General features: G+C 46.9%; 1 protein-coding gene across 1 annotated transcript; it reads left to right on the top strand.

The window, feature by feature from the left end:
* The first annotated feature begins 5499 nt into the window (after positions 1-5499).
* On the top strand, positions 5500-11535 carry LOC144951911 (uroplakin-3a-like). The gene is made up of 5 exons (XM_078882255.1): positions 5500-5548; positions 5670-5813; positions 8369-8579; positions 9548-9627; positions 11098-11535. The coding sequence occupies exons 1-5, from the start codon at positions 5500-5502 to the stop codon at positions 11226-11228; spliced, it is 615 nt and encodes a 204-aa protein (XP_078738381.1). The 3' UTR covers positions 11229-11535.
* The last annotated feature ends 16456 nt before the right edge of the window (positions 11536-27991 follow it).

The raw sequence follows: 27991 nt of genomic DNA, 5'->3' as shown, positions 1-27991 counted from the left end.
TGCCATGACCTAAGGGACCGAGGGCAATTACAGCCAACGTCAGTTGAGCGTGGACAATTAGACCCAAGACGAAACATAACATATAAAAAATGATGTTTTAAAATATAGATTTTTTTATGATAGAATATAGTATTGTCATCAGTAAGACATAACTATACCAAGTTTGCAGTCGATACCACATTGGGAAGTGGGATAAAATTGAGTTACAAGATTTGACGATACAACGACAACGACAGACAGAGTGAGTTAAAAGAAAGCGTGTCAAAAGAACGAATAATAATAATACACTGTGACATGATAACAAATGTAATGTTAATAGCTTTAATAAGCCATTGAGTCTCCACTCTTTCGCCATTATTGTCAACGCGTGCCTGGAATCTTCTCCAGGTGGTCTCCAGAGCCCGGAAGCACATGTCTTGTGGTGTTGTTGCAAATTCTCAGAAGTGTTCACATTTTTTTAAAGCACCCTGTACAACAATTCACCGCGTTGCACTGCCCTCTGCTGCCCAAACCCTATTATTCTATGGGGGGGGGGGGCTATTTAGGATTTTATGTTGACCTTTTTCAATTTGCAGCGTGTTCAGAATGGAATGCGGCTGCTAAAGAGTGTTAATCAGAACGCCTTCTTCACATCGTATAACGCCCGTGTTGGCCCTCCCTGCATTGGCTTCCAGTCGTACGTAGAATCCAGTTTGAAATCCTCTTGTTACCTCAACAAAGCGGTGGACCATCTTGATGCCCCAGCCTACATCATTGACACGCTTGCACCCATGGCCCCTAAGATGTGGGGGGTGGGGGTGCAGATCTTCTCTTTGCATCCCCAGGTCGAGGCGTCTTTGCTCTGTGAGTGACCGATGATGTTTCTCCGCGTAGCCCCCAGGCTATGGAACGCTCTTCCACGAGCCATCAGAGGGATCGCTCTGAGTCATACAAAAAAATGTCTTAAAACGTATTCATACAGTACACGCTTCCGCTTGTTAAACCTTTAGTTAATTTAGTAAATGGGATTCTTAAAATGTATTTCTAATATGATTATGTTTTATTCTGAGTGTGCGACTGCTGTGTTCTGTACAGCACTTTGTGAACCTTGATGAAAAGACACAATATACATGGAATTATAATGATTATATTGGACTGTCTATGGGTCCTATACAGTGTTAGACTATGAGCTCCTTATAGGTCTCTTAGTATATGGGTTGTATGAAAGTATAAAGGTCCTATCTTGATTTGAAGCTTTCGTGACTGCAGGAATCCATACTATTTGATTCTTTCGGTAAAGTCACGTAGGTATAAAATAAATCACGACGTTTCGGGCGCAACACAAGCTTGTACCAGTATTGTGTACGCGGGTATTGTACGCGGTGACTCATCCCAACCCATACAAGTTCTAGAAAGTGCGTCGTATCCCAAGCAAGACGTCGTATTCTACACTATGGGAACCTCATTTGCCAGTAAAAATATGATAATTGGTTCTTTACCCTTCTATCTGGCAACAAAACTGACACCTTTTTACAAGGAGTCATGTTTGCATAGACCGCAATACCTGCAGTCATAATACAAACAAAAGAACATAACTCTGATAATGTGCACTGTCCTTGAAGTTGATTGGTCCACACCCGAGACAGCTTTCCTTAGAGCCTAGTCTCATATGGGTTGGACCAGATGACGCCAAAAGGCGCACAACTCAAGGACAATGCACCATCAGAGTATGAGAGCTCGGGGCAAGCATCTACACTATGGGAACCTCATTTGCCAGTAAAAATATGATAATTGGTTCTTTACCCTTCTATCTGGCAACAAAACTGACACCTTTTTACAAGGAGTCATGTTTGCATAGACCGCAATACCTGCAGTCATAATACAAACAAAAGAACATAACTCTGATAATGTGCACTGTCCTTGAAGTTGATTGGTCCACACCCGAGACAGCTTTCCTTAGAGCCTAGTCTCATATGGGTTGGACCAGATGACGCCAAAAGGCGCACAACTCAAGGACAATGCACCATCAGAGTATGAGAGCTCGGGGCAAGCATCTACACTATGGGAACCTCATTTGCCAGTAAAAATATGATAATTGGTTCTTTACCCTTCTATCTGGCAACAAAACTGACACCTTTTTACAAGGAGTCATGTTTGCATAGACCGCAATACCTGCAGTCATAATACAAACAAAAGAACATAACTCTGATAATGTGCACTGTCCTTGAAGTTGATTGGTCCACACCCGAGACAGCTTTCCTTAGAGCCTAGTCTCATATGGGTTGGACCAGATGACGCCAAAAGGCGCACAACTCAAGGACAATGCACCATCAGAGTATGAGAGCTCGGGGCAAGCATCTACACTATGGGAACCTCATTTGCCAGTAAAAATATGATAATTGGTTCTTTACCCTTCTATCTGGCAACAAAACTGACACCTTTTTACAAGGAGTCATGTTTGCATAGACCGCAATACCTGCAGTCATAATACAAACAAAAGAACATAACTCTGATAATGTGCACTGTCCTTGAAGTTGATTGGTCCACACCCGAGACAGCTTTCCTTAGAGCCTAGTCTCATATGGGTTGGACCAGATGACGCCAAAAGGCGCACAACTCAAGGACAATGCACCATCAGAGTATGAGAGCTCGGGGCAAGCATCTACACTATGGGAACCTCATTTGCCAGTAAAAATATGATAATTGGTTCTTTACCCTTCTATCTGGCAACAAAACTGACACCTTTTTACAAGGAGTCATGTTTGCATAGACCGCAATACCTGCAGTCATAATACAAACAAAAGAACATAACTCTGATAATGTGCACTGTCCTTGAAGTTGATTGGTCCACACCCGAGACAGCTTTCCTTAGAGCCTAGTCTCATATGGGTTGGACCAGATGACGCCAAAAGGCGCACAACTCAAGGACAATGCACCATCAGAGTATGAGAGCTCGGGGCAAGCATCTACACTATGGGAACCTCATTTGCCAGTAAAAATATGATAATTGGTTCTTTACCCTTCTATCTGGCAACAAAACTGACACCTTTTTACAAGGAGTCATGTTTGCATAGACCGCAATACCTGCAGTCATAATACAAACAAAAGAACATAACTCTGATAATGTGCACTGTCCTTGAAGTTGATTGGTCCACACCCGAGACAGCTTTCCTTAGAGCCTAGTCTCATATGGGTTGGACCAGATGACGCCAAAAGGCGCACAACTCAAGGACAATGCACCATCAGAGTATGAGAGCTCGGGGCAAGCATCTACACTATGGGAACCTCATTTGCCAGTAAAAATATGATAATTGGTTCTTTACCCTTCTATCTGGCAACAAAACTGACACCTTTTTACAAGGAGTCATGTTTGCATAGACCGCAATACCTGCAGTCATAATACAAACAAAAGAACATAACTCTGATAATGTGCACTGTCCTTGAAGTTGATTGGTCCACACCCGAGACAGCTTTCCTTAGAGCCTAGTCTCATATGGGTTGGACCAGATGACGCCAAAAGGCGCACAACTCAAGGACAATGCACCATCAGAGTATGAGAGCTCGGGGCAAGCATCTACACTATGGGAACCTCATTTGCCAGTAAAAATATGATAATTGGTTCTTTACCCTTCTATCTGGCAACAAAACTGACACCTTTTTACAAGGAGTCATGTTTGCATAGACCGCAATACCTGCAGTCATAATACAAACAAAAGAACATAACTCTGATAATGTGCACTGTCCTTGAAGTTGATTGGTCCACACCCGAGACAGCTTTCCTTAGAGCCTAGTCTCATATGGGTTGGACCAGATGACGCCAAAAGGCGCACAACTCAAGGACAATGCACCATCAGAGTATGAGAGCTCGAGGCAAGCATCTACACTATGGGAACCTCATTTGCCAGTAAAAATATGATAATTGGTTCTTTACCCTTCTATCTGGCAACAAAACTGACACCTTTTTACAAGGAGTCATGTTTGCATAGACCGCAATACCTGCAGTCATAATACAGTGCACATTATCAGAGTTATGTTCTTTTGTTTGTATTATGACTGCAGGTATTGCGGTCTATGCAAACATGACTCCTTGTAAAAAGGTGTCAGTTTTGTTGCCAGATAGAAGGGTAAAGAACCAATTATCATATTTTTACTGGCAAATGAGGTTCCCATAGTGTAGATGCTTGCCCCGAGCTCTCATACTCTGATGGTGCATTGTCCTTGAGTTGTGCGCCTTTTGGCGTCATCTGGTCCAACCCATATGAGACTAGGCTCTAAGGAAAGCTGTCTCGGGTGTGGACCAATCAACTTCAAGGACAGTGCACATTATCAGAGTTATGTTCTTTTGTTTGTATTATGACTGCAGGTATTGCGGTCTATGCAAACATGACTCCTTGTAAAAAGGTGTCAGTTTTGTTGCCAGATAGAAGGGTAAAGAACCAATTATCATATTTTTACTGGCAAATGAGGTTCCCATAGTGTAGATGCTTGCCCCGAGCTCTCATACTCTGATGGTGCATTGTCCTTGAGTTGTGCGCCTTTTGGCGTCATCTGGTCCAACCCATATGAGACTAGGCTCTAAGGAAAGCTGTCTCGGGTGTGGACCAATCAACTTCAAGGACAGTGCACATTATCAGAGTTATGTTCTTTTGTTTGTATTATGACTGCAGGTATTGCGGTCTATGCAAACATGACTCCTTGTAAAAAGGTGTCAGTTTTGTTGCCAGATAGAAGGGTAAAGAACCAATTATCATATTTTTACTGGCAAATGAGGTTCCCATAGTGTAGATGCTTGCCCCGAGCTCTCATACTCTGATGGTGCATTGTCCTTGAGTTGTGCGCCTTTTGGCGTCATCTGGTCCAACCCATATGAGACTAGGCTCTAAGGAAAGCTGTCTCGGGTGTGGACCAATCAACTTCAAGGACAGTGCACATTATCAGAGTTATGTTCTTTTGTTTGTATTATGACTGCAGGTATTGCGGTCTATGCAAACATGACTCCTTGTAAAAAGGTGTCAGTTTTGTTGCCAGATAGAAGGGTAAAGAACCAATTATCAAGACGTCGTATCCCAAGACATTTTTTTTCGTCAAAACACGACGTATACCAAATTAGACGTATTCCAAATCGGCCGTATACTGAGGTATGAATATATATATATTGGTCATATGTTAGTCTATGGGTGATTGGGTCCTATGTATATCTATTCGTCATATGTTCGTCAATGGGTCCCTGATATATTTCGATTGGTCCTATGTTAGTCTATGGATCATTGGGTCCCATGTATGTCGATTGATCCTATTTTAGTCTATGGGTGATTGGGTCCTATGTATATCTATGGGTGCTATGTTAATCTGTGGGCACTATATAAGTGGGTTCTGTTTTAATCTATGGGTCGTGTTTTTGAGACCTGTACCTGAAAACGACAAACAACTACTGCTCTTCAGCACTTTGTACATATCCCGACTCGCTAGGGCCTGGGGTATACACAGTAGATCGTGTCAACGGCCGTAGCGGGTCAGGCGATGAACCGACTGGTCGGAGACGCGACGCTGCGAACCAAAGTTCCGCAAAGTCCGAGCGACATCGGACAAATGCTAAAAACAATAACACACACGCGCGCATCTAAGAGTCTAACGGAGACGTATTTTTGTCCGCTGCTTTCTTCTGTTGTGGTCGGTGTTTGTGGTCGCAGGAGCTCAGATAGCCATTGTGGATACGGCTTACTACCGGGCAGCGAACAGCTACAGCTCGCTTACCTTCAAAATCCCCAACTGCTTGCAGACAATAAACCAGAATGTGGATCAGATCATGATCGTGGCGAGCAAAAACACCAACGGTAAGAATTAAAAACCTCAACTATGCACGTAACCTATTTTATTTTACCAGGTGGAGGCCGTCCACTGAGTTGCTATGTCGGTGCTTTTTCAGAAGTGACCCTGGCTATCGCAAATGAAACCTCAGCAAGGTGGCCTTATCATCATCATCACTGTGGAAATGTGTAGCAGCAGCCAAAACACTCGAAACGCGTGACGTTGATTCTAAATGTGTAGGAGGGGGAAAAAAATCCGGAGGACCCGGAGACAAATCCACGTGACCACCATGGGGAGAGAGAAAATGCACAACTCCAAATACAGGGTGCTAAAAATGTTTCAACACTTATATGGGACTATCGTTTTTAATGGAAAAAAACGTATAATGTTAATAGCTTCAAAAAGTCAAAGAGTCTCCACTTGTTCGCCATCATTGTCAACACATGCCTGGAATCTTCTCCAGGTGGTCTCCAGAGCCCGGAGGCACATTTGTTGTGTTAACATTTTTTGAAGCACCCTGTATATAGCGGGCATCAGGGTCGGGATCGAACCCACGCCTCCTGCAGCAAAAAAATGTTTAAACGATTTTGATTCTACCAGGTAAGGCCCACTGAGTTATATAGCTCTTTTTCAGAAGTTCAGTGGGATTATCATCATCATCGTCGTCGTCATGTGGAGATTTATAGCAGCAGCCAAACATTCTAAATGCGTGACGTTAATTCTAAACGTGCATGTGGGTCGGGGGAGAAATCGAAGCACGCGGAGAAAAATCCACGCGACTACCACGGGGAGAGAGAGACCACGCAAACCTCCAAATATACAGCAGCAGTCATATCAGGGCCGGGATCGAACCCACGACCTCCTGCATACAAGGCGAGGTAGTTAACATCTCGGGAATGCGCAGCAATGCAAGAGTAAACAGCTGTCAGTCAATCTAGATCTGAAGTTTTCGTGACTGCAGGGATCCATACTCTTTGGTTCTTTCAGTAAAGTCACGTCGGTATAGAATACAATAAATTAAATCACGACGTTTCAATTGCAACACGAGTAATCATCATCAGGTGGGAAACCCACAGCAAGAAAAATGTTGTTTTGCTGAAGTGGGAGAGAGATGCTTGTGTTGCAATCGAAACGTCGTGATTTTATTTATTTCATTTTATACCGACGTGACTTTACCGAAAGAACCAAAGAGTATAGCCGTCAGTCAGCTACCACCGTGGCTCCCCTCAACCCCCACAGCCGACTCGGCCCTAAAGGAGTAATCTGGTGCGGTGTGTGCACATCAGCCATGGAGGAGACACACGTCGGCCGGGCGATGGCTCAGCCCCAGCCCCTCGTGTGCTCGTGGTACAGCTAAATGTTAGGGTCAGTGCTAGGGCTGAGGGTAAGTGGGATATCTAACGGTGAGGATAGAGGGGTGTTGTGATTGGGGTTAGGGTGAGTGGTATGTCTAATGGTAAGGATAGTGTTAGGGGTATAAATTGTGATAGTGGTTAGGGGTTAGTGGTGTGTTTAATGTTAAGGATAGTGTTAGGGGTATAAATAGTGATAGTGGTTATGGTTAGTGGTGTGTCTAACGTTAAGGATAGTGTTAGGGGTATAAATAGTGATAGTGGTGAGTGTTAGTGGTGTGTCTAACATTAAGGATAGTGTTAGGGGTATAAATAGTGATAGTGGTTAGGGTTAGTGGTGTGTCTAACATTAAGGATAGTGTTAGGGGTATAAATAGTGATAGTGGTTAGGGGTTAGTGGTGTGTTTAATGTTAAGGATAGTGTTAGGGGTATAAATAGTGATAGTGGTTAGGGTTAGTGGTGTCTCTAACATTAAGGATAGTGTTAGGGGTATAAATTGTGATAGTGGTTAGGGGTTAGTGGTGTGTTTAATGTTAAGGATAGTGTTAGGGGTATAAATAGTGATAGTGGTTAGTGTTAGTGGTGTCTCTCATGGTAAGGATAGTGTTAGGGGTATAAATAGTGATAGTGGTGAGTGTTAGTGGTGTCTCTAACATTAAGGATAGTGTTAGGGGTATAAATTGTGATAGTGGTTAGGGCTTAGTGGTGTGTTAAATGTTAAGGATAGTGTTAGGGGTATAAATAGTGATAGTGGTTCGTGGTGTGTCTAACGTTAAGGATAGTGTTAGGGGTATAAATAGTGATAGTGGTTAGTGGTGTGTCTATTGTGAAGGATAGTGTTAGGGGTATAAATAGTGATAGTGGTTAGTGTTAGTGGTGTTTCTAACATTAAGGATAGTGTTAGGGGTATAAACAGTGATAGTGGTTAGTGGTGTCTCTAATGGTAAGGATAGTGTTAGGGGTATAAATAGTGATAGTGGTTAGTGGTGTGTCTATTGTTAAGGATAGTGTTTGGGGTATCAATAGTGATAGTGGTTAGTGGTGTGTCTATTGTGAAGGATAGTTGGGCCCATGTGCCCCCTCTTGTGCCTGAGTGACGGCCTTCATAGGCGCCGATGCTGCTCGTTTCTACTCACAGCGCATGCCCCCCCCCCCCCCCCGACAATCTCCTAAACGCTACCCGGAGGACGATCTTTGTCTCTGTCCCCTCTCCAATCGTGCGCGCCAGTCCCAGTGATCACCACGGACACCTCCTTTCCTGCCGGCGTGTACGTGGTGGACAAGTTTGCCGTGCCGCCCTGCAATCCGGGCTCCAACATGGACTCGGTGTACCGGCTGGGCGCCAACGCCAAGAGCCTCCCGGCGTGCGTTTTGGCACCGCAGCCTCCCGCAGTCATCACGGAGTGCAACCCACCCCTGGCCAACGGCACCCAGTACAGGTGACAGGGGCTGGCGGGGGGTGGTATGAGGAGGGGGGTGTTGGGTGGGGAGGGGGGGGAATGGTGTTGGGGGGTGACCAGAGATGCAGAACGATTCTAGATTTGAAGCTTTCGTGACTGCAAGGATTCATACTCTTAGGTTTTTCGGTAAAGTCACGTAGGTAAAGAAAAAAAATAGAAATAATAGAAATAAAATAATAAATCACGACGTTTCGGAGGCAACACAAGTCTCCGTCATCAGGTGGGACCGTCACAGCTAGATTTACTGTCTCAAGTGAGGCAAAATTCCAAGGGACAAGCCCTTAAATACAAGTTAAGGGGGGGAGGAGGGGGGAGGGGCTTATCTGAATGTGGAAGCCAATGAGCGGAACGTGTTGGGGGGGTGGGCGGGGCTAAAAGAGAAAAATAGGTGCACATGTTGATGTTTTACCCGATAATTATTTTATTTATATCATTATTTCTATTATTTTTTATTTTTTACCTATGTGACTTTACCAAAAAACCTAAGAGTATGCAGAACGAACATAAAACGTTGTAGCAAAAAGGGTCACGTGTTTGGTTTCCGATTAATCGTTGCTTAACCTGCCCGCCTCTCCCCCCCCGCACAAAATGTAATACGCGCACGCGTATGTCATAAAGGTTTGCGAGAAATCTTACACGAGTGGTCAGGGTTACTCAATGGGGGCGGTGGTGGTTGGTGGTGGTAATGGTAGTGCCGTGGTGACGTCACCGCCACTTAGTGGTGGACGGCGGTTGTTGTTGATGGTGCAATGGTTGGTGTTGTGGTTGGTGGTGGTGCTGTGGTGGTTGGTGATAATGTGGTGGTGGTGTAATGGTTGGTGTTCTGGTTGTTGTTGGTGATGTTGTTGGTGGGGGTTGGTGGTAACATGGTGGATGTTGTTGTTGATGGTGTGGTGTTTGGTGGTCATGGTGGAGCTAACCGTGTCCGTGTGTGTGTGTGTTGACAGGGTAAATGCCATACTCTACGTTGGACAACTCGCTGTCAACCAGCTCAACTGGTCAGCCCCGGCCAGCACAATCTCAACACGTAAGAAGCGCATCACTGTTTGTTGTTTGTGTGTCACCGTCACGCCCAAACTCAACCCGACCGCGCGTCGATGGGCGTCGTTCCGTCACCAGATGGACATTCCGTTTGGAACGTGTGATTGTACGTACTGTACGTACGTCGGAATTCTTTCGCACCGTACGTAGCCCCACAGTACTAATCGGAGGTGCGGGTAGAAGGACAACCAACTCAATGACAACAACATCAACAACGCGCGGTTTGAAATAAATGGGGTTTCAATCGAGAGAGCAGAGCAGTTCAGCCCTCCCTGTGTCTTAGCGAATGGCCCGTGGAAGTGGATATCACAGAACTACCTCTGGTGCACACAGAACGGCCCGTGGAAGTGGATATCACAGAACCACCTCTGAAACGCCTTCTTCTTGAAGTGACCTTTCATCCACGCAACAGGAGGCAGCATTTCCCATCCACTCTGCCATACAAGAGTAACACATCAACGGAGAACGCAATAAGACGCGGGGTGCGGTGACACGGCGCAGCAGCAGCAGAAATCCTTGGCCGCTTGTTGGAGAGATTTGCGATTCGAATACGGAAGGCCGCCAAAAAAAATATCACAGCGTCGTCCACGCCACCCACAGTGGACAGCGCGACTTACACTTACACCTACGTCGTGACTCACGCGTCTTGACTAACGCGCACGTCATAACTAACGCACACGTTTGGATCTTATGTAAATCCTATATTAGAATGTGTCTATGGGGGTCCTGTATAGTGTTAGACTATAATACCTGTGAACCCCTTATCAGTGCCAAAAGCAGCAGCTGCTACTGCGGCGAGGCTGATGACCGGAGTTTGCGTGACGATGCTTTGTTATTGTACGTCTCTCCGTAGAATGATATGGGGAGGCAATTCAGAAGCACAATCAGAATCTTTATTTATCTCGGAGATAAATCCGATGAGCTTTAAAGCGCTGTTCATTTTGTGTCACAGATGCATACCTGTCAACCCCTTATCAGTGCCCTACTTTATTACAGATCAATTAAGACCGTATTGGTCACCCCGTGCTCCTTATACATCTCAAGGGACGGCTTTGAGCTGTACGCCTTTTGGCGTCCTCTGGCTGGACCAATTGGGTCGAGGCTCAAAAGAAATCCGTCCCTTGGTGTGGACCAATCAGTTTCAAGGACAATGCATCTATTATCATAGTGTGTTTTTTTGTTTGCATTTTGACTGCAAGTATTGTGGTTAATGCAGACATGAATCCTTGTAAAAAGGTTTCAGTTTTGTTGCCAAAAAAAGGGGAAAAACCCTATTATTATATTTTAGTACTGGCAAAGGAGGTCTAATGATGAAGATCAACGGGGTTAACCTTATGGGTTTACACGGTATGGACTTTGAGCTCCAAATAAGTCTACGTAGATCTCATGTCGTCACAATGACGACTGTAAACGTAACACCCCTTCCATGGTGCGATCTCCCCCCCCCTTCCCCCAGGTGTGTCGCACGGTGACATCCCCCTGCCGCCTGGAGCCCGCTCGGGAGGGATGATCGTGATCACGGTGATCCTCACCGTCCTCATGGCCCTGCTCATCGTCATCCTCATCGGGGCCATACTCAGGAAGTGAGAGGTGCCGAGGGGATGTGGGCCCCCCCCCAAGCCGCCCCGCCCCCCCTCCAGCCATCTCTGTAACGTTTCCCCCGGGGGTAGGGGGGGCAGGGCATTGACGGTGAAAACTTTTACGAAGTGAGGCTTAAAACGATCAAGCCGAACGGGCGTGCGTGTGTGCGCGTATGTGCATGTGTGTGCGTGCGTGCGCGTGTGTATGTGCGCGTTTGTGTGCGCGTGTGTGCGTGTGTGTGCATGCGCGTGCGTGTGTGCGCGTGTGTGCGTGCGCGTGTGTGCGTGCGCGTGTGTGTGTGTGTGTGCGTTTGTGTGTGTGTGCGCGTGTGTGCGTGCGCGTGTGTGTGTGTGTGTGCGTTTGTGTGTGTGTGCGCGTGTGTGCGTGCGCGTGTGTGTGTGTGTGCGCGTGTGTGCGTGCGCGTGTGTGTGTGTGTGCGCGTTTGTGTGTGCGTGTGTGTGTGCTCGCTAACAGCACTTGCCGCAACAGTCTGTTCAGGGCTATAGGGCGGGGAGAGGGGGGGTGGGGGATCTTTGTATATTGTAAGCAGATCTTCATCCGTCACCGTGTGTCTACGTAATATATTGAGGGGGGGTAGCGACTTGGGCCGGCCGTTCAAACCACCACCACCCCCCGCCTAACGCTGCGAACAATTAATACATTATACAGGGTGCTTCAAAAAAATGTTAACACTTACATGGGACGATCGTTTTTAATGGCAAAAGAACGGATAATGATAATACACTGTAAACATGATAACAAATGTGATGTTAATAGCTTCAAAGAGTCTCCCGCTTGTTCGCCATCGTTGTCAACGCGTGCCTGGAATCTTCTCCAGGTGGTCTCCAGAGCCAGGAGGCGGCGCATGTCTTGTGGTGTTGTTGCAAATTCTCAGAAGTGTTAACAACTTTTTTTTTTAAAGCACCCTGTATATGTAATAGTTAAACACCCCGCACGCACCCACGAGATATTCGGCAAAGAGGTGCGTAGGACACCAGGTCTGCCAGCGCCGCGGTCCAAATCGCGCCCAAATAATAAAAAATATATTTTAAAAACATGCACTTTTGGTCGGGGTAAAGCCGCCACCTCCCCCCAACACCCCACGACCCCTCCACTCCCACGCATGGCGACAATCGGCAAACTGGTGGCAAGGACCAGCACACGTGCGACGGTGGAATTGCACCTGGAGAGCGGGAGACAGGGCTACACGGACAATAGAGAGGTCAAGATGTCAACCACCTCGCCTGGTACACAGGAGGGCGTGGGTTCGATCCCGACCCTGACACCATATTTGGAGTTTGCGTGTCTCTCTCTCCCCGTGGTCGCGTGGATTTTTCTCCGGATTCTCCGGTTCTTTCCCTCCACGTTTAGAAACACGCGTTGACTGCATTTCGCTGCTGCTATGAATGTCCACGTGATGATTATGAGCCACTTCTGTTGAGCTATCATGTTGCGATAGCCAGGCTGAAAACGATCTACATAGCTCAATGGGGCTTTACCTGATAAAATAAAAATATTATAGTTTAATAGTTTCAACACGGGACGTCTCAAACGAGGCGTTGCAGCGGTCGATCCCGCGAAAGTAAAAAAAACTCCGTGGACCGGCGGCCTCTCTCTCTCTCCGTAATCGTCACGGTCCAAATTTGTCAAAAAAATCTGAAAACAAAAATTCTATTCACAAAATGAGTTGATTGGGAAATGCACGACAACGTTGTTAGCCCCCTCACTCCACCACCAGCAGCTGTCAGGCTGACCCCGTCTGTTAGACACGACGGAGCCTCGCTTCATTGATGCGCCTTGCGCTGTAGCAGCAACGATAGGTGCCAGGTCACGGGCATGCTCCCCGTCATTTTGATTTTAATTCGGGAAACAAACAAAAAAGTCCGTCCGGTCCGTGGATTATTTTTCAACAGCGATTTAATTGGCCCCGTTGCCTTTCGCGCATCATAAGGGGGTCTCTGCCAAAGTTTGGTGCGCAGGATTGCTCCGAGCAGCGTTCGTTTTGACAAGCTCGACCGGCGCTGCCGATGACAGGCGCCAGGCCAAAACCTGGGAAAGCTTTATTCGGTTAAACAAACAAAAAAGCCACTGCTGGATGATATTGGCGACGGACTAAAAAATAAAGTTTAACACGTAGGCTTTCGCGACCAATATTATTCATAATCAACGTTTTTGGGTTTAGATCGCGTTATTTATAAATGTGTCGTAACCCTCCACCACCCGACACGGCCAGAATGGTGAATTGCCCGATGATGCTGGATGCAATTACCAGCGAAACGTCGTACTCAAATTGTAAATGTTGTGGTTTCACGCTTCAACACACCGGTGGGCTAAAGCAGTGAACTATTTGTCTTTTGTCAACGTGACACTTTTTTACTGATTGGCCGTGTCGGGTGGTGGAGGGTTACGACACATTTATAAATAACGCGATCTAAACCCAAAAACGTTGATTATGAATAAACAAATAAATATATATTTTAAATTCGTAATGTGGACACACGAAATTGAGTTCTGCTTACATAAATATTTTGACGTGATTACGGCTCTTGGAACAAAATAATAATTAAAATGTCACTCCCCCCCCGCCCCCCCCCCCCGATCCTTCGCAAGGCCTCAATACCATCACGAGCGCTTGATAAATAAAACATCATGATGTCCGCTTTCAGAAAGCCGTCGGCCGCTGCCACTGTTCCGCGCTTGATTTCCTTAACCTGCGTGGCCTATCCTCCAATCCACCCGAACGTGACATGATTTAATCGTCGCTCCATCATCCTCTGTGGACGTGACCCTGTCGGAAGCGTTCCATCCCTCGGCTGCCTCTTCGTTGTTAGCCTCGACCATCGTCATCGTCGTCATCATCGTCGCCATCGTCGTCATCATCATCGTCGTCATCATCGTCGTCTTCAACGTCGTCTTTATCGTCGTCGTCGTCATCATCATCATCGTCGTCGTCGTCATCGTCGTCGCCATCATCGTCGTCATCGTCGTCATCATCGTTGTCGTTATTTCCTCTGGCCAGGGCGCGTCTTGACTGAGGCCACACTCACTTCCGTGAACCCTGTCCCATTCCGATGACGTACGGTTTTTCTTTCATTTATTTTTAATTCGTATGTAAGACTAATATTTAAAAAAACAGAATATAAATAACTTTATTGGTACCGAGGCTCCCGCGAGGCCACGTGGGGCAGGGCCGCGTGCGTGGCACAGTTCTTGGCGCCGGCTATCGGAGTTTGGCGGCGGTCGTGTCGCTACGGTTCTCCGCGGTGAGTAACAACGTCTGCACACACAGCGGCGCTACTGCTGCTACCGCCACGCCTCTCTCTAAATAAAATCAACGCCGAGCCGCTCGCGTGCGTTCCGAGATTCAGCGGTGAACGGGACACCACCCACATCATCCTGCAACTTGCAGAAGACGTCTCGGACATGGAGAAGGGGTTCACAGTTTTTCGAACGATGCTCATTTTTTATTTTAAACCCCCGCGCGTATTCTTCAATCCACGCGTTCTCCCGTCTCCGGCTCTCGGTTTTATTTCTGAGGTGCGCGTCTCTCCGTCGTGCGCGCCTTTTGAGTTTCCGGTTCAATATTTTTTCATTGCAATGGCCAGCGTTGTTCGCCGCCACTACTACCGCTACTACTACTACCACCACTACTACTACCATTACTACCACCACAACTACAACCACCACTACCACCACCACTACCACCACCACTACTACCACCACTACTACTACTACCACCACTACTACTACCATCACTACTACTACCACCACTACTACTAATATCACTACTACCATCACTACTACCACCACTACTACCACTACTACGACCACTACTACTACCACTACTACCATCACTAATACCATTACTACTACCACTACTACTACCACCACTACTACCACCACTACTACTACCATCACTACTACTACCACCACTACTACTACTATCACTACTGCCACCACTACTACCACTACTACTACTACCACTACTACGACCACCACCACTACTACTACTACTACCACCACTACAACCACCACTACTACTACCACCACTACTACTACCACTACTACTACCACCACCACCACTACCGCCACCACGTAGAGCCAGGGGGGAAACCTACGGTTGGTTTTCCGAACGTCGCCGCAACGTTTTTCGGACGTTCAGCGTCGCCTCCCTTGGTGTCGTTAATCGTGGAGGGAGCGGGGTTGGTTGGTGGGGGGGTGAATTTGTATAGTTAGCAAGTGCGTGGTTTTAAAAACATCTCGGTTAGATTGCATTTCCGATGTTAAACCGCTCGCCAATGACCGTACCAAGTAAACAAGTCTTAATAATTCTTCACTTTATAATTTGTATACCTCGTATTATTCTCAGTTTTGTGGTGAATTAATACACGCATCTAAGTCGAGTACGCTTTATTCTTGCATTTCCAGTCTTGCATTTTGTTTGCGTGCATTTACTCGTAAAAATATACACACATATAATGTATGATTTGGGATTGGTGGGACTTTTCTTTTGTTACCCAGTATAAACCAATCGTGCCGCCGCATCGTGAACCGAACTCGGCCCATCATCTCTTGCTGGCATTTTGTTTTCTTCCGACTGTCCCCATTTCCATCCCCGATTTGCGCTCTCACCATTTAGGGAGAAACACTTCGCGGTTACGGCGGAGCTCACTCCGCCAACACCTCTAAAGATGTCCTCCGAGTGACGCTCTGCGCCACACCGAGCAATTTCCCACCCGCTCTGCCATATGAGGGCTAATGTTCATCACGCGACGGCCAGATGGTTATACAGTAGTACCTCGGTATACGTCGTTAATTCGTTCCAGAAGGTAGGACTAATGCAGGTAGGAACAACAGTTCCGCACTGCCCACCAGGGATTATTTGTCTGTCGTGCATAGCCCCTCCCAAACATGTACGCTCCCGTATTGGTTGAAGTGCGTCACGTGACCGTGAGCTTTCTGTCGTGCACGAATGCGCTGTCCAACCAAGTTCCTACCTGCCCATTCCGAAGGAACCTGTTACCGAAAATGACGTACGCCCAACGAATTTTTCCCATAAGAAATAAAGGGAAAGGAAATAATCCGTTCCAGAGTATAAGAAATGATATTATATATGGCATATTATACATTAATGGGGTTGTATAAAAAATGCATACATAAATTAAAATAAACGTATAAATAAAAAATGAATAAATGTAACATCACTTTACCTTGCTGAGAGGAGTTGATAGCCTACGAGGATGGTGGTGAAGAAGGGGAGGAGTCACGAATGGGGTCTACGTGGGCACGCGGTGACTCATCCCGACCCATACAAGTTCTAGCAAGCGCGTCGTATCCCAAGCAAGACGTCGTATCCCAAGCAAGACGTCGTATCCCAAGCAAGACGTCGTATCCCAAGACATTTTTTTCTCTCGTCAAAACACGACGTATACCAAATTCGACGTATTCCAAAGCGGTCGTATATCGAGGTGTGACTGTATATATTTTTTTATTCGCAGCACCGTGGCCAGATTAAGTGCACGACCAAACTGAACGTGATTTTTTTTGTTTGGTGCAGTCACCGGGGGCCGTGCTGGGACTATCAAATCACTTGATAATCATGGTGAAGTCACTGACCAGCGGTTTGCATCTCTAAGCTCGTGGGGCATTGACGAGGATTTGTTGTTGTTGTTGATTACCTTCATGACCGTCACTGTGGGCTGTTTGCGCTCTCATTCAACTGCGGGGTCTGGCACGATGTCCCGACGTTTCGTGTGTCCCCTGCCTGCCTGGGGTGGGGTGGGGGGGTCCGTTCCACGTCCCTCTCTTTTCTTCTGTCCGTGATGGTTAAACTTGGGGACTTCCGTGCCAATAAAAAAAACAAAGACACGCGCGTCAACAAGAGGACCGACCGCGAACGGCCCAACGCACTCTTTCTAGAGCGTAGAAATCCAGCACCTCCAATTAGCACGGTCGTATGTACGTTGAACTTCTTTCGCACAATACGTAGCCAACCGTGCTAATTTGTGGGTCTCGACGGGTTTGGGTGTCTGGGTCTCTATGTAACGCGTGTGTTGAACTTATTTTGCACTGTACGTAGCTAACCGTGCTAATCGGAGGTGCGGGCGGGAGAGCGGGCGGGATAAGGACAACAAACTAAACGATGTATGGCGCGAAAGAAGTTCAACAGACGTACGTTCAGTGGCCGTGCGTTGGCGATTGCTGTGATCCGTGTGTCGTGTGGTAAGGCTCGGGATGCCAGTGCCCCGTGTTGAGTTTTTATTAAGCAATAAATGAAAAATGGTGTGTTCACGATCGCGCTGTCATGGCATTGCAATTTTGTTTGACAAATGCTTCGTCTGTGAAGGCTTGCAACCTGTGGACTATCATCACGAAGAGACCCACCCCCCCCCCCCCCCGTGTAGCCTTAACAGGCTGTTGGGGCAAGTGTCATGCACCTATGAAGGCCGGCACGGCACACTAAGGGGGTGGGGTGGCCAGCATCGCGCCCGGCCGCCTTTGTTTCCCCACTGGTGATGCTTATGCACCGCGCCAGGTACTCATTTGAGGCTGGCTCGACCTAGGGGAGGCCCAGCATTGCTTCAGATAATTGTCACGGAGCGGAAAATTGAACCTCGGCTCGCCGGGGGTTCGTAGCGCGGGGAAGTGCCGACCGCTGGGCCGCCACTCCCCAGCGTCACCACGGGGACAGCGGAGCGGAGACGGGGACATGGGGGGGGGGGCGGCGAGGAAAGAGATTGGGAAGAGAATTGGGGAATAAGGAAACGGAGGGAAAAGGAATGGAGAACCGGGAGCTCCGGAGAGACGAGGATCAGTTTAACACGTGTGTCGGGGTGTTATGGTAGAAACACACATCTGTTACAGCCGTGAGGATGCCACGGGACAAACACGTCGGTTGCAGCTACCACCCTGGGGGGCTGTGGGTTTTGGATCCCTCACGCCCCTCCCAACGGGTGGGGGCTGCGGGGTGTGTTTCGATCCCTCAGAACCCCGCCCCTCGGTGGGCAATTTGTATAAAAGATGGATAGCCAGAGAGCTCGAGGCAGTGTTGGGGAGCCGAAGAGCCAAGAGCCAATTGAAGACTGAAGGCCGGACAGATAGACCCTGGAACTCCTCTGACCCGCTGTCCTTCTCAGGGCCGGGACAGGGCAAGCCAGTGGTGCGGCCCCAGAGCCTCAGAGCAGATGCCACTGGTTCTTCACGTTCTGTAGATGTAGATGCCACTGGTTCTTCACGTTTTGCAGATGTAGATGTCACTGGTTCTTCACGTTCTGCAGATGTAGATGCCACTGGTTCTTCATGGTCTGCAGATGTAGATGCCACTGGTTCTTCACGTTCTGCAGATGTAGATGTCACTGGTTCTTCACGTTCTGCAGATGTAGATGTCACTGGTTCTTCACGTTCTGCAGATGTAGATGTCACTGGTTCTTCATGTTCTGCAGATGTAGATGCCACTGGTTCTTCACGTTCTGCAGATGTAGATGTCACTGGTTCTTCATGTTCTGCAGATGTAGATGCCACTGGTTCATCACGTTCTGCAGATGTAGATGCCACTGGTTCTTCACGTTCCGCAGATGTAGATGCCACTAGTTCTTCACGTTCTGCAGATGTAGATGCCACTGGTTCTTCACGTTCCGCAGATGTAGATGCCACTGGTTCATCACTTTCTGCAGATTTAGATGCCACTGGTTCATCACGTTCTGCAGATGTAGATGCCACTGGTTCTTCACGTTCTGCAGATGTAGATGCCACTGGTTCATCACTTTCTGCAGATTTAGATGCCACTGGTTCATCACGTTCTGCAGATGTAGATGCCACTGGTTCTTCACGTTCTGCAGATTTAGATGCCACTGGTTCATCACGTTCTGCAGATTTAGATGCCACTGATTCTTCACGTTCTGCAGATGTAGATGCCACTGGTCCATCACGTTCTGCAGATGTAGATGCCACTGGTTCTTCGCGTTCTGCAGATGTAGATGCCACTGATTCTTCACGTTCTGCAGATGTAGATGCCACTGATTCTTCATGTTCTGCAGATGTAGATGCCACTGGTCATTCACGTTCTGCAGATGTAGATGCCACTGGTTCTTCACGTTCTGCAAATGCAGATGCCGCTGGTTCTACACGTTCTGCAGATTTAGATGCCACTGATTCTTCACGTTCTGCAGATGTAGATGCCACTGGTTCTTCACGTTCCGCAGATGTAGATGCTACTGGTTCTTCACGTTCCGCAGATGTAGATGCCACTGGTTCTTCACGTTCCGCAGATATAGATTCCACCAACGCCATCTATTGCACGGCGGTTGAATTTACGACTCTTGGTCTAAACAGCTGGAACTGGAGATACGGACCAAGTTTGTTCGTATCTCTGCAAGTTCGTAAGTCAAATGTTCGTAAGTGGAGGAGTTCTCTGTACTAGAAACATCGCCGACACAACACCCCCCCCCCCCCCCCCCCCACAGCAACAATCAGAGCGGTGAGACCAGGGGGGCAAGCCGCGGCTCCGGAGCCACGCACGCGGCTCTTTGTAAGTGACTGCTTCGTGACGCTACGTATCAAGGATCACCACCGTCCTCTCGTATTCACCAGAGCCGCATTGGCTGCTCTTGATAAATTGAGTTGTTTTGTTTGTTGCCGAATTCACTTTTCCCCACAGGAGCTGCTGCGCCCAAGACGTTGCGACTGCGGTTGGTCAGAAGAAGAGGTGCAGCGCCACGGGGCTAGGGAATAAGACTTACCACTATCCTGTGCTGTTTAGTTTCAAGTTGCATTTATTAGGTGTAGCCCTGTGAGCCATGCGGCTCTTGAGTCGGGTGCAACCGCAACAAACTGAATTTGAACAGAAAACATCTTAAAGCGACGACGTGCAACAGAAACATCCTGGATAAACCAGCAAATCTTCCAGGGAAAAAAAAACCCACCGTACTACAACGCTGTGTGCAAAAATCCCAGTGTGATGCAAATCAAACAATAACAACCATAAGACAATTTAGATTAAAGTTATCAGGCCAACTCCGCACTTCCGCAAGAAACATGGCTTAACCATATGTTTTCGAAATCACCAAAATGAAGCGAAAAAATATAATGTAACAACAGTAATCATAGGAACTTTGATTCAAATTTAACAATAAACGATATACATAACATACACTCCCAGTGTATGATGTGTGAGTCAGTGGTAGTGTGAGTGAGTGTATGATGTGTGAGTCAGCGTATGATGAGTGAGTCAGTGTATGATGTGTGATATGTATGTGTGCTGTGTATATGTAGTGAGCCTAAAGACGAGGGAGAGACGGTACTTGAGGCAACACTTTTATTGAACAAATAAACTCAATACAAGGTCCCTAACACAAAGGGGTAATGACCCCTTACACCCGCAACCTGGGGAGGTATAGGGCCGTCCATAAATGACGTCACGCACCTGGGGGGGGGGTCAAACATTTGTGACGATGTGTGACGAAGGGGGGGGGGTTGCGAAATGTGCACAACTTTAAATAAATATAGAATTGTTATAACACTCCTACAACATCAGAGTGCAGCGCCACATTAAACACGCACTACAATGACAATAGTTTAAAGCGATTTGAAGCATGTTTTATTTTCAAAATGGAAATGTTTTTTGGGGGGGGGGCAGATCTTTGTGACGTCATGTCATATTTGAGGGGGGGTCTGACTTTTTGTGACGCCGTGTGACGAGGGGGGGGGGGGTCAAAAATTGTCCAAAATCGCGTGACGTCATTTATTGACGGCCCCTATGGCCTCCGGGTTATCGTGCCTTCTAACACTGGGGGCCCAGCCAAGGTCCTCGGATCCTGGCCACTGTCCCACTCAGTCACGACCCTTAGAAGGGCAGCAGGTCTAGGGGTCTACCCAGGGTCCGACTCTAAGCCCGGTCTTCAGTCTTTGGCTTCAGGACGACTGCCGAACCCGTTCAGAGGTCCGGCTTTTATCCACCCGCCAGGGTCTCTCCACCCCTGGCCACGCCTCCCTTCCAGAGTGTTCTCGGCAAGGCCGTAATTATAATGAATATAATAAATATTTAAATATGCTCAAAATGCCCCCCCCCCCAATATATTGCTATAAAAAAATAATTGCTATTTGCTAAACATTAGCCACAATATCTGGACTCGTCTTCATTTTAATCAATGCATAGATTTCTGTTTATATGATTGTGGTTATGGTTGTACTTTATTAATCCCTAATCTCTGCCATTACATACAATGAAACAAGAAATGGTAAAAAAGTAAAAACAGAGAAATGTAATACAATACACTATTAGACATTATTGTCAAAAATTAATGAAAAGTCCATCCCACGTGTTGGTGAATTTTTTTTTATTTTACGCAGGAAATGAGTTTTCAAATTAAAAAAAAAATTCTGGGTTGGGATCCCCAGACCCCCTGGAAGATTTGGTGTCCCCCCCCAACGTTGACTCCATGGCTACGGCCTTGCTTCTAGGGGGTCCTGGAATATGTCTGGGGAACCCTAGCGGCCCACATACCACCCCTGCTGACGTATGTCTGCTACTGCAGGTGAGTTATCAGTTTAGCGTACTTCCCGACATGCAACAAACTTGACATTTGCCATGTGGGTACTTTCCAGACTGTACACCATGCACAAATTATAAAAATACACTTTTTTTGGGAGGGGGCTCAATAATGTATATATATTGCACGGCAAGTGAGCTGTGACGTCAACTCTGTCACGTGACCCGCGCGTGTGGAAGCGTCACGCAGTGTAAGTGTAGCGGGTAGCGCGCCGCGCTACAAACTCGGCGACCCGAGTTCGATTCCCGCTCACGGCCACTCCCGGTGACGATTATTTGAACCGGTCCTGGGCCTCCCCTAGGTCGACTCAGCCTCAAGCGAGTAACTGGTGTGGTGTCTGAACATCGCCACTGGGGAGACAAAGGCGGCCGGGCGTGGTGAATCCAAGTCCCGAGTAGTAAAGCTCGTACAGAATAGAAGTTTTGCTGGCTCGCCTGGCTGACTGGCAACGCGCCACCCAACGCCGCGTTCCGATTGGCTGGAGGCCACGATGGGGTTGAGGCACCGAGGGGGGGGGACGTGGGTGGGGGATTGCAGAGGGTGATGGGGCACTGGGGGTGGGGGTGAAGGGGGGGGCGTTCAGAGGGGGGTGGAATTTTGACTAAAAACTTTCGTAAATTCAGGAATTCATTTTCTTGGTTCTTTCGGTAAATTCACATGAATAGAAAACAAAAGATCAAAAAAATGTAATAAAAAAAGAAAATATAAATAAAAATAATAAATTTAAAATAATAAATTGAAAATAATTAAAGCAAAAAACCGACGACGTTTCGATCGCAACACAAGCGGTCTTCATCAGATTGCGATCGAAACGTCGTGGGTTTTTGCGTTTATTATTTTCAATTCATTTTTAATTACATTTTATGTTACTATTTTATTTTTTTATTGTGGGTTTTTGTTTTTATTATTTTCAATGTATTATTTTATTTTTTTAAATAAAATTTCATTATTTTATTTAGATTTTTTTATTTTTGGTTTCTATTTACGTGACTTTACCGAAAAAAACAAGAATATGAAGAGGGTGGTGGAGGTGGGAGAGTAAATCCACAACATTTACAATTTGATTACCGTGCCGTTTCGCTGGTAATTACATCCAACATCATTGGGCGATTTGCCTGAATAGTGAATCAATCCACCTGCTTCAGGTCTTAACAAGAACAGCAGGACGACCTCATCACGGAACCCAATCAGGTGCTGAGATCAAGAGGACGGGGGGGGGGTATTGTAATTATTTTATAGATTAGTAATCAGTGAATTAGTATGTGTTTCCTCTGTCAGGAATTGTAATTGTAAGATGTGTTACTTAAAGATACGCTGTAATTAATTACCAGCGAAACTTCGTACTCAAATTGTCAATTTTGTGGATTTACTCTCCAACACACCGGTGGGCTGAAGTAGTATACTACACTATACACTACATACTATACACTACATACTATACACTACACTATGCACTACACTACTATACAATGCACTATACACTACACTATGCACTACATACTATACACTGCATACTATACACTGCATACTATACACTACATACTATACACTACACTATACACTACATACTATACACTACATACTATACACTACATACTATACACTACATACTATACACTACACTATACACTACACTATACACTACACTATTATACACTAAACTACACTATACACTACACTACTATACACTACACTATGCACTACACTACTATACAATGCACTATACACTACACTATACACTACACTACTATACACTACACTACTATACACTACTACACACTACACTACTATACACTGCACTACTATACACTACACTATACACTACACTACTATACAATACACTATACACTACACTACTATACACTACTATACACTACACTACTATACACTACACTACTATACACTGCACTACTATACACTACACTACTATACACGACACTACTATACACTACACTATACACTACACTACTACACTCTACACTACTATACACTGCACTACTATACACTACACTATACACTACACTACTATACACTACTATACACTACACTACTATACACTACACTACTATACACTACACTACTATACACTATACTACTATACACTACACTATACACTACACTACTATACACGACACTACTATACACTACACTATACACTACACTACTACACTCTACACTACTATACACTGCACTACTATACACTGCACTACTATACACTACACTATACACTACACTATACACTACACTACTACACTCTACACTACTATACACTGCACTACTATACACTACACTACTATACACTATACTACTATACACTACACTATACACTACACTACTACACTCTACACTACTATACACTACACTACTATACACTACACTACTATACACTACACTATACACTACACTATACACTACACTACTACACTCTACACTACTATACACTGCACTACTATACACTGCACTACTATACACTACACTACTATACACGACACTACTACACACTACACTACTTTACACTGCACTACTATACACTACACTACTATACACTACACTACTATACACTACATTAATATACACTACACTACACTATACACTACACTATACACTACACTACACACTACACTACTATACACTACACTACTATACACTACACTACTATACACTACATTAATATACACTACACTATACTCTACACTATACTCTACACTACACTATACACTACACTATACACTACACACTACACTACTATACACTACACTACTATACACTACACTATACACTACACTATACACTACACACTACACTACTATACACTACACTACTATACACTACACTACTATACACTACATTAATATACACTACACTATACTCTACACTACACTATACACTACACACTACACTACTATACACTACACTACTATACACTACACTACTATACACTACACTACTAAACACTAAACTAGTAACTAATTGGCGTTTGTTTACTTGACAAATCCCTAATTTTCTGTCGGGTGGTGGAGGGTTACGACAAATTTATACTTTCGCGATATAACCCCAATTAAACTTTATTATTAATAATATTGGCCGCGAAAGCCGGCCTACGTGTTAACAACCCGGGGATGGTGGTGTGCAGAGGTGGGTTGGGAGGTGGGGCGCGTGGGTTGGGGGGCATTAGGGGGGGGGGCACCGTCGTTCATCGACGAGCACTTTCACAACACAGTTTTGCTGGCTGGCTGCCTGGCTGGAGGGACGGACGGTCACTTTCAAAGGACGTGCAGGATGTACATGCCGGACAAAAATAATACTCGAGTGTCTGTCAATTCATATGGCGATTAAAGTGAAATTTACATCCTGCAAATGTTCAAGTAGTCCAAGATTATCGCGGTGCAGATATCCACCCCATTGTCATCCACAAAGCACCACCCCTCCTCCCAGCTGAAGTCTATAGCACCTGTTGTTCGTGTTGGTTGGCGGTCACGGGTGTGATTTGTATGCAAGTTGAACTTCTTTCGCACTTCACGTAGCCAACCGTGAAAATAATCGCAGGTGCGGATTTGGCCGCAGGCGATGAATATAGTTGATCGTGCATCACGGTGGCTAGGAGATGTTAACTACCTCGCCTGGTATACAGGAGGTCGTGGGTTCGATCCCGACCCTGACACCTGCTGTGTATTTGGAGTTTGCGCGTCTCTCATCATCACGGTGGCTAGGAGATGTTAACTACCTCGCCTGGTTTACAGGAGGTCGTGGGTTCGATCCCAACCCTGACTGCTGTATATTTGGATTTTGCGAGTCTCTCATCATCATCACGATGGCTAGGAGATGTTAACTACCTCGCCTGGTATACAGGAGGTCGTGGGTTCGATCCCGACCCTGACACCTGCTGTGTATTTGGAGTTTGCGCGTCTCTCATCATCACGGTGGCTAGGAGATGTTAACTACCTCGCCTGGTTTACAGGAGGTCGTGGGTTCGATCCCAACCCTGACTGCTGTATATTTGGATTTTGCGTGTCTCTCATCATCATCACGATGGCTAGGAGATGTTAACTACCTCGCCTGGTCTACAGGAGGTCGTGGGTTCGATCCCGGCCCTGACATCTGCTGTGTATTTGGATTGTGCGTCTCTCTCATCATCACAATGGCTAGGAGATGTTAACTACCTCGCCTGGTGTACAAGAGGTCGTGGTTTGATCCCGACCCTGACACCTGCTGCTGTATATTTGGAGTTTGCGTGTCTCTCTCTCATCATCATCACGGTGGCTAGGAGATGTTAACTACCTCGCCTGGTCTACAGGAGGTCGTGGGTTCGATCCCGACCCTGACGCCTGCTGTGTATTTGGAGTTTGCGTCTCTCTCTCATCATCACAATGGCTAGGAGATGTTAACTACCTCGCCTGGTGTACATGAGGTCGTGGTTTGATCCCGACCCTGACACCTGCTGCTGTATATTTGGAGTTTGCGTGTCTCTCTCTCATCATCATCACGGTGGCTAGGAGATGTTAACTACCTCACCTGGTCTACAGGAGGTCGTGGTTTGATCCCGACCCTGACACCTGCTGCTGTATATTTGGAGTTTGCGTGTCTCTCTCTCATCATCATCACGGTGGCTAGGAGATGTTAACTACCTCGCCTGGTCTGCAGGAGGTCGTGGGTTCGATCCCGGCCCTGACACCTGCTGCTGTATATTTGGAGTTTGTGTGTCTCTCTCTCATCATCATCACGGTGGCTAGGAGATGTTAACTACCTCGCCTGGTCTGCAGGAGGTCGTGGGTTCGATCCCGACCCTGACGCCTGCTGTGTATTTGGAGTTTGCGTCTCTCTCTCGCTCTCCCCGTAACGGTCGCGTGGATTTTTCTCCGGGTCCTCTGGGTTTCTTCCCCTCCACATTTCGACTCAGCTGTACATTTCCACACAATGATGAGCCACTTCGTTGAGCTATCATTCGTGATAGCCACGGTCGCTTCTGAAGAACAACGATATAGCTCAGTGGGGCCCTTACCTGGTAAAAACACATTCCTGCTGCGGAGGGAGCTGGTAGGAACGTTGGGTTGCTCGGTCAATGGCCAGGGTCAACGGCGGCGTGGTGTATTCCGCAAATATGGCCGACTGTGAGGGCGGGCACAAGCCGACGTGAGTAGGTTAAACGTTGAGTTTTATAAGGGCACCACGGGGGTGACCAGCCCCTCCCCACCCAGCCCACTCCTCCCACCCCCCACCCAGCCCCTCCCTGCACGACGGACGGACACAATAATCCCCTGTGGGCTGGTGGAACCAGTGGGTTCCTACCAGTATAAACATGTATAGTTTAAGTCTTGATTGTAATTATCGTGAACGTCTGTTTAGAATTTCACCAAATTGAACACGTAGTGGGCCTTCGCGCGACCAATATTACTCAGAAAAAAGTTTTTTTTAATTAGATCGCGTAAATATACAATGATGTCGTGAACCCGCAACCACAGCCCATTAGAAGCTGGTTGTCACCACCAAGTTAAACGTGGGCAATACTCAACATTTTACTGGTAGGAACATCCTGGTTACACCAGCCCACAGGGGATCATTCTCTCCGTCCGTCATGCATCCAAAAATGGGAGGGGTGGGGCTGGGTGGAAAGGGGAAGGTGGGAGGGGCTGGGTGGGGGGGGGAGGGGCTGGGTGGGGAGGGTGGGGAGGGGCTGGGTGGGGAGGGTGGGGCTGGGTGGAGAGGGTGGGGAGGGGCTGGGTGGGGAGGGGCTGGGTGGGGGTGGGAGGGGTGGGGCTGGGTGGGGAGGGGCTGGGTGGGGAGGGGCTGGTCACCCCGTGGTGCCCTTATAAAACTCAACGTTTAACCTACTCACGCCGGCTTGTGCCCGCCCTCACAGTCGGGCATATTTGCGGAATACACCACGCCGCCGTTGACCCTGCAGGCCATTGACCGAGCAACCCAACGTTCCTACCAGCTCCCTCCGCAGCAGGAATGTGTTAGACGCTGGAGTGGGGGGTTCACTCTCCCAACCACACAACCGGTGTAGCGCTGAACGAGTAAACGAATTGGCCACGTGTTGTTTTACGTCACAAACCCCTTACCAATTGGTTGTGTGCCGGGTGGTGGCGGGTTTCACGACGCAACGTTGTACACAGGGCGCTTCAAAACATTTTCAGGGAGGGCCAATACGGGCGTTGTACAATGTGAAGGTGTTCTGATTAACGCTCTATAGCAGCCGGAACTGAACACGCTGCAAATTGA

Source organism: Lampetra fluviatilis, chromosome 64, assembly GCF_964198595.1.
Source record: "Lampetra fluviatilis chromosome 64, kcLamFluv1.1, whole genome shotgun sequence".
Lineage (NCBI taxonomy): Eukaryota > Metazoa > Chordata > Hyperoartia > Petromyzontiformes > Petromyzontidae > Lampetra > Lampetra fluviatilis.
The sequence above is the reverse complement of the archived record's forward strand: the minus strand, read 5'-3'. Positions and strand labels throughout refer to the sequence as shown.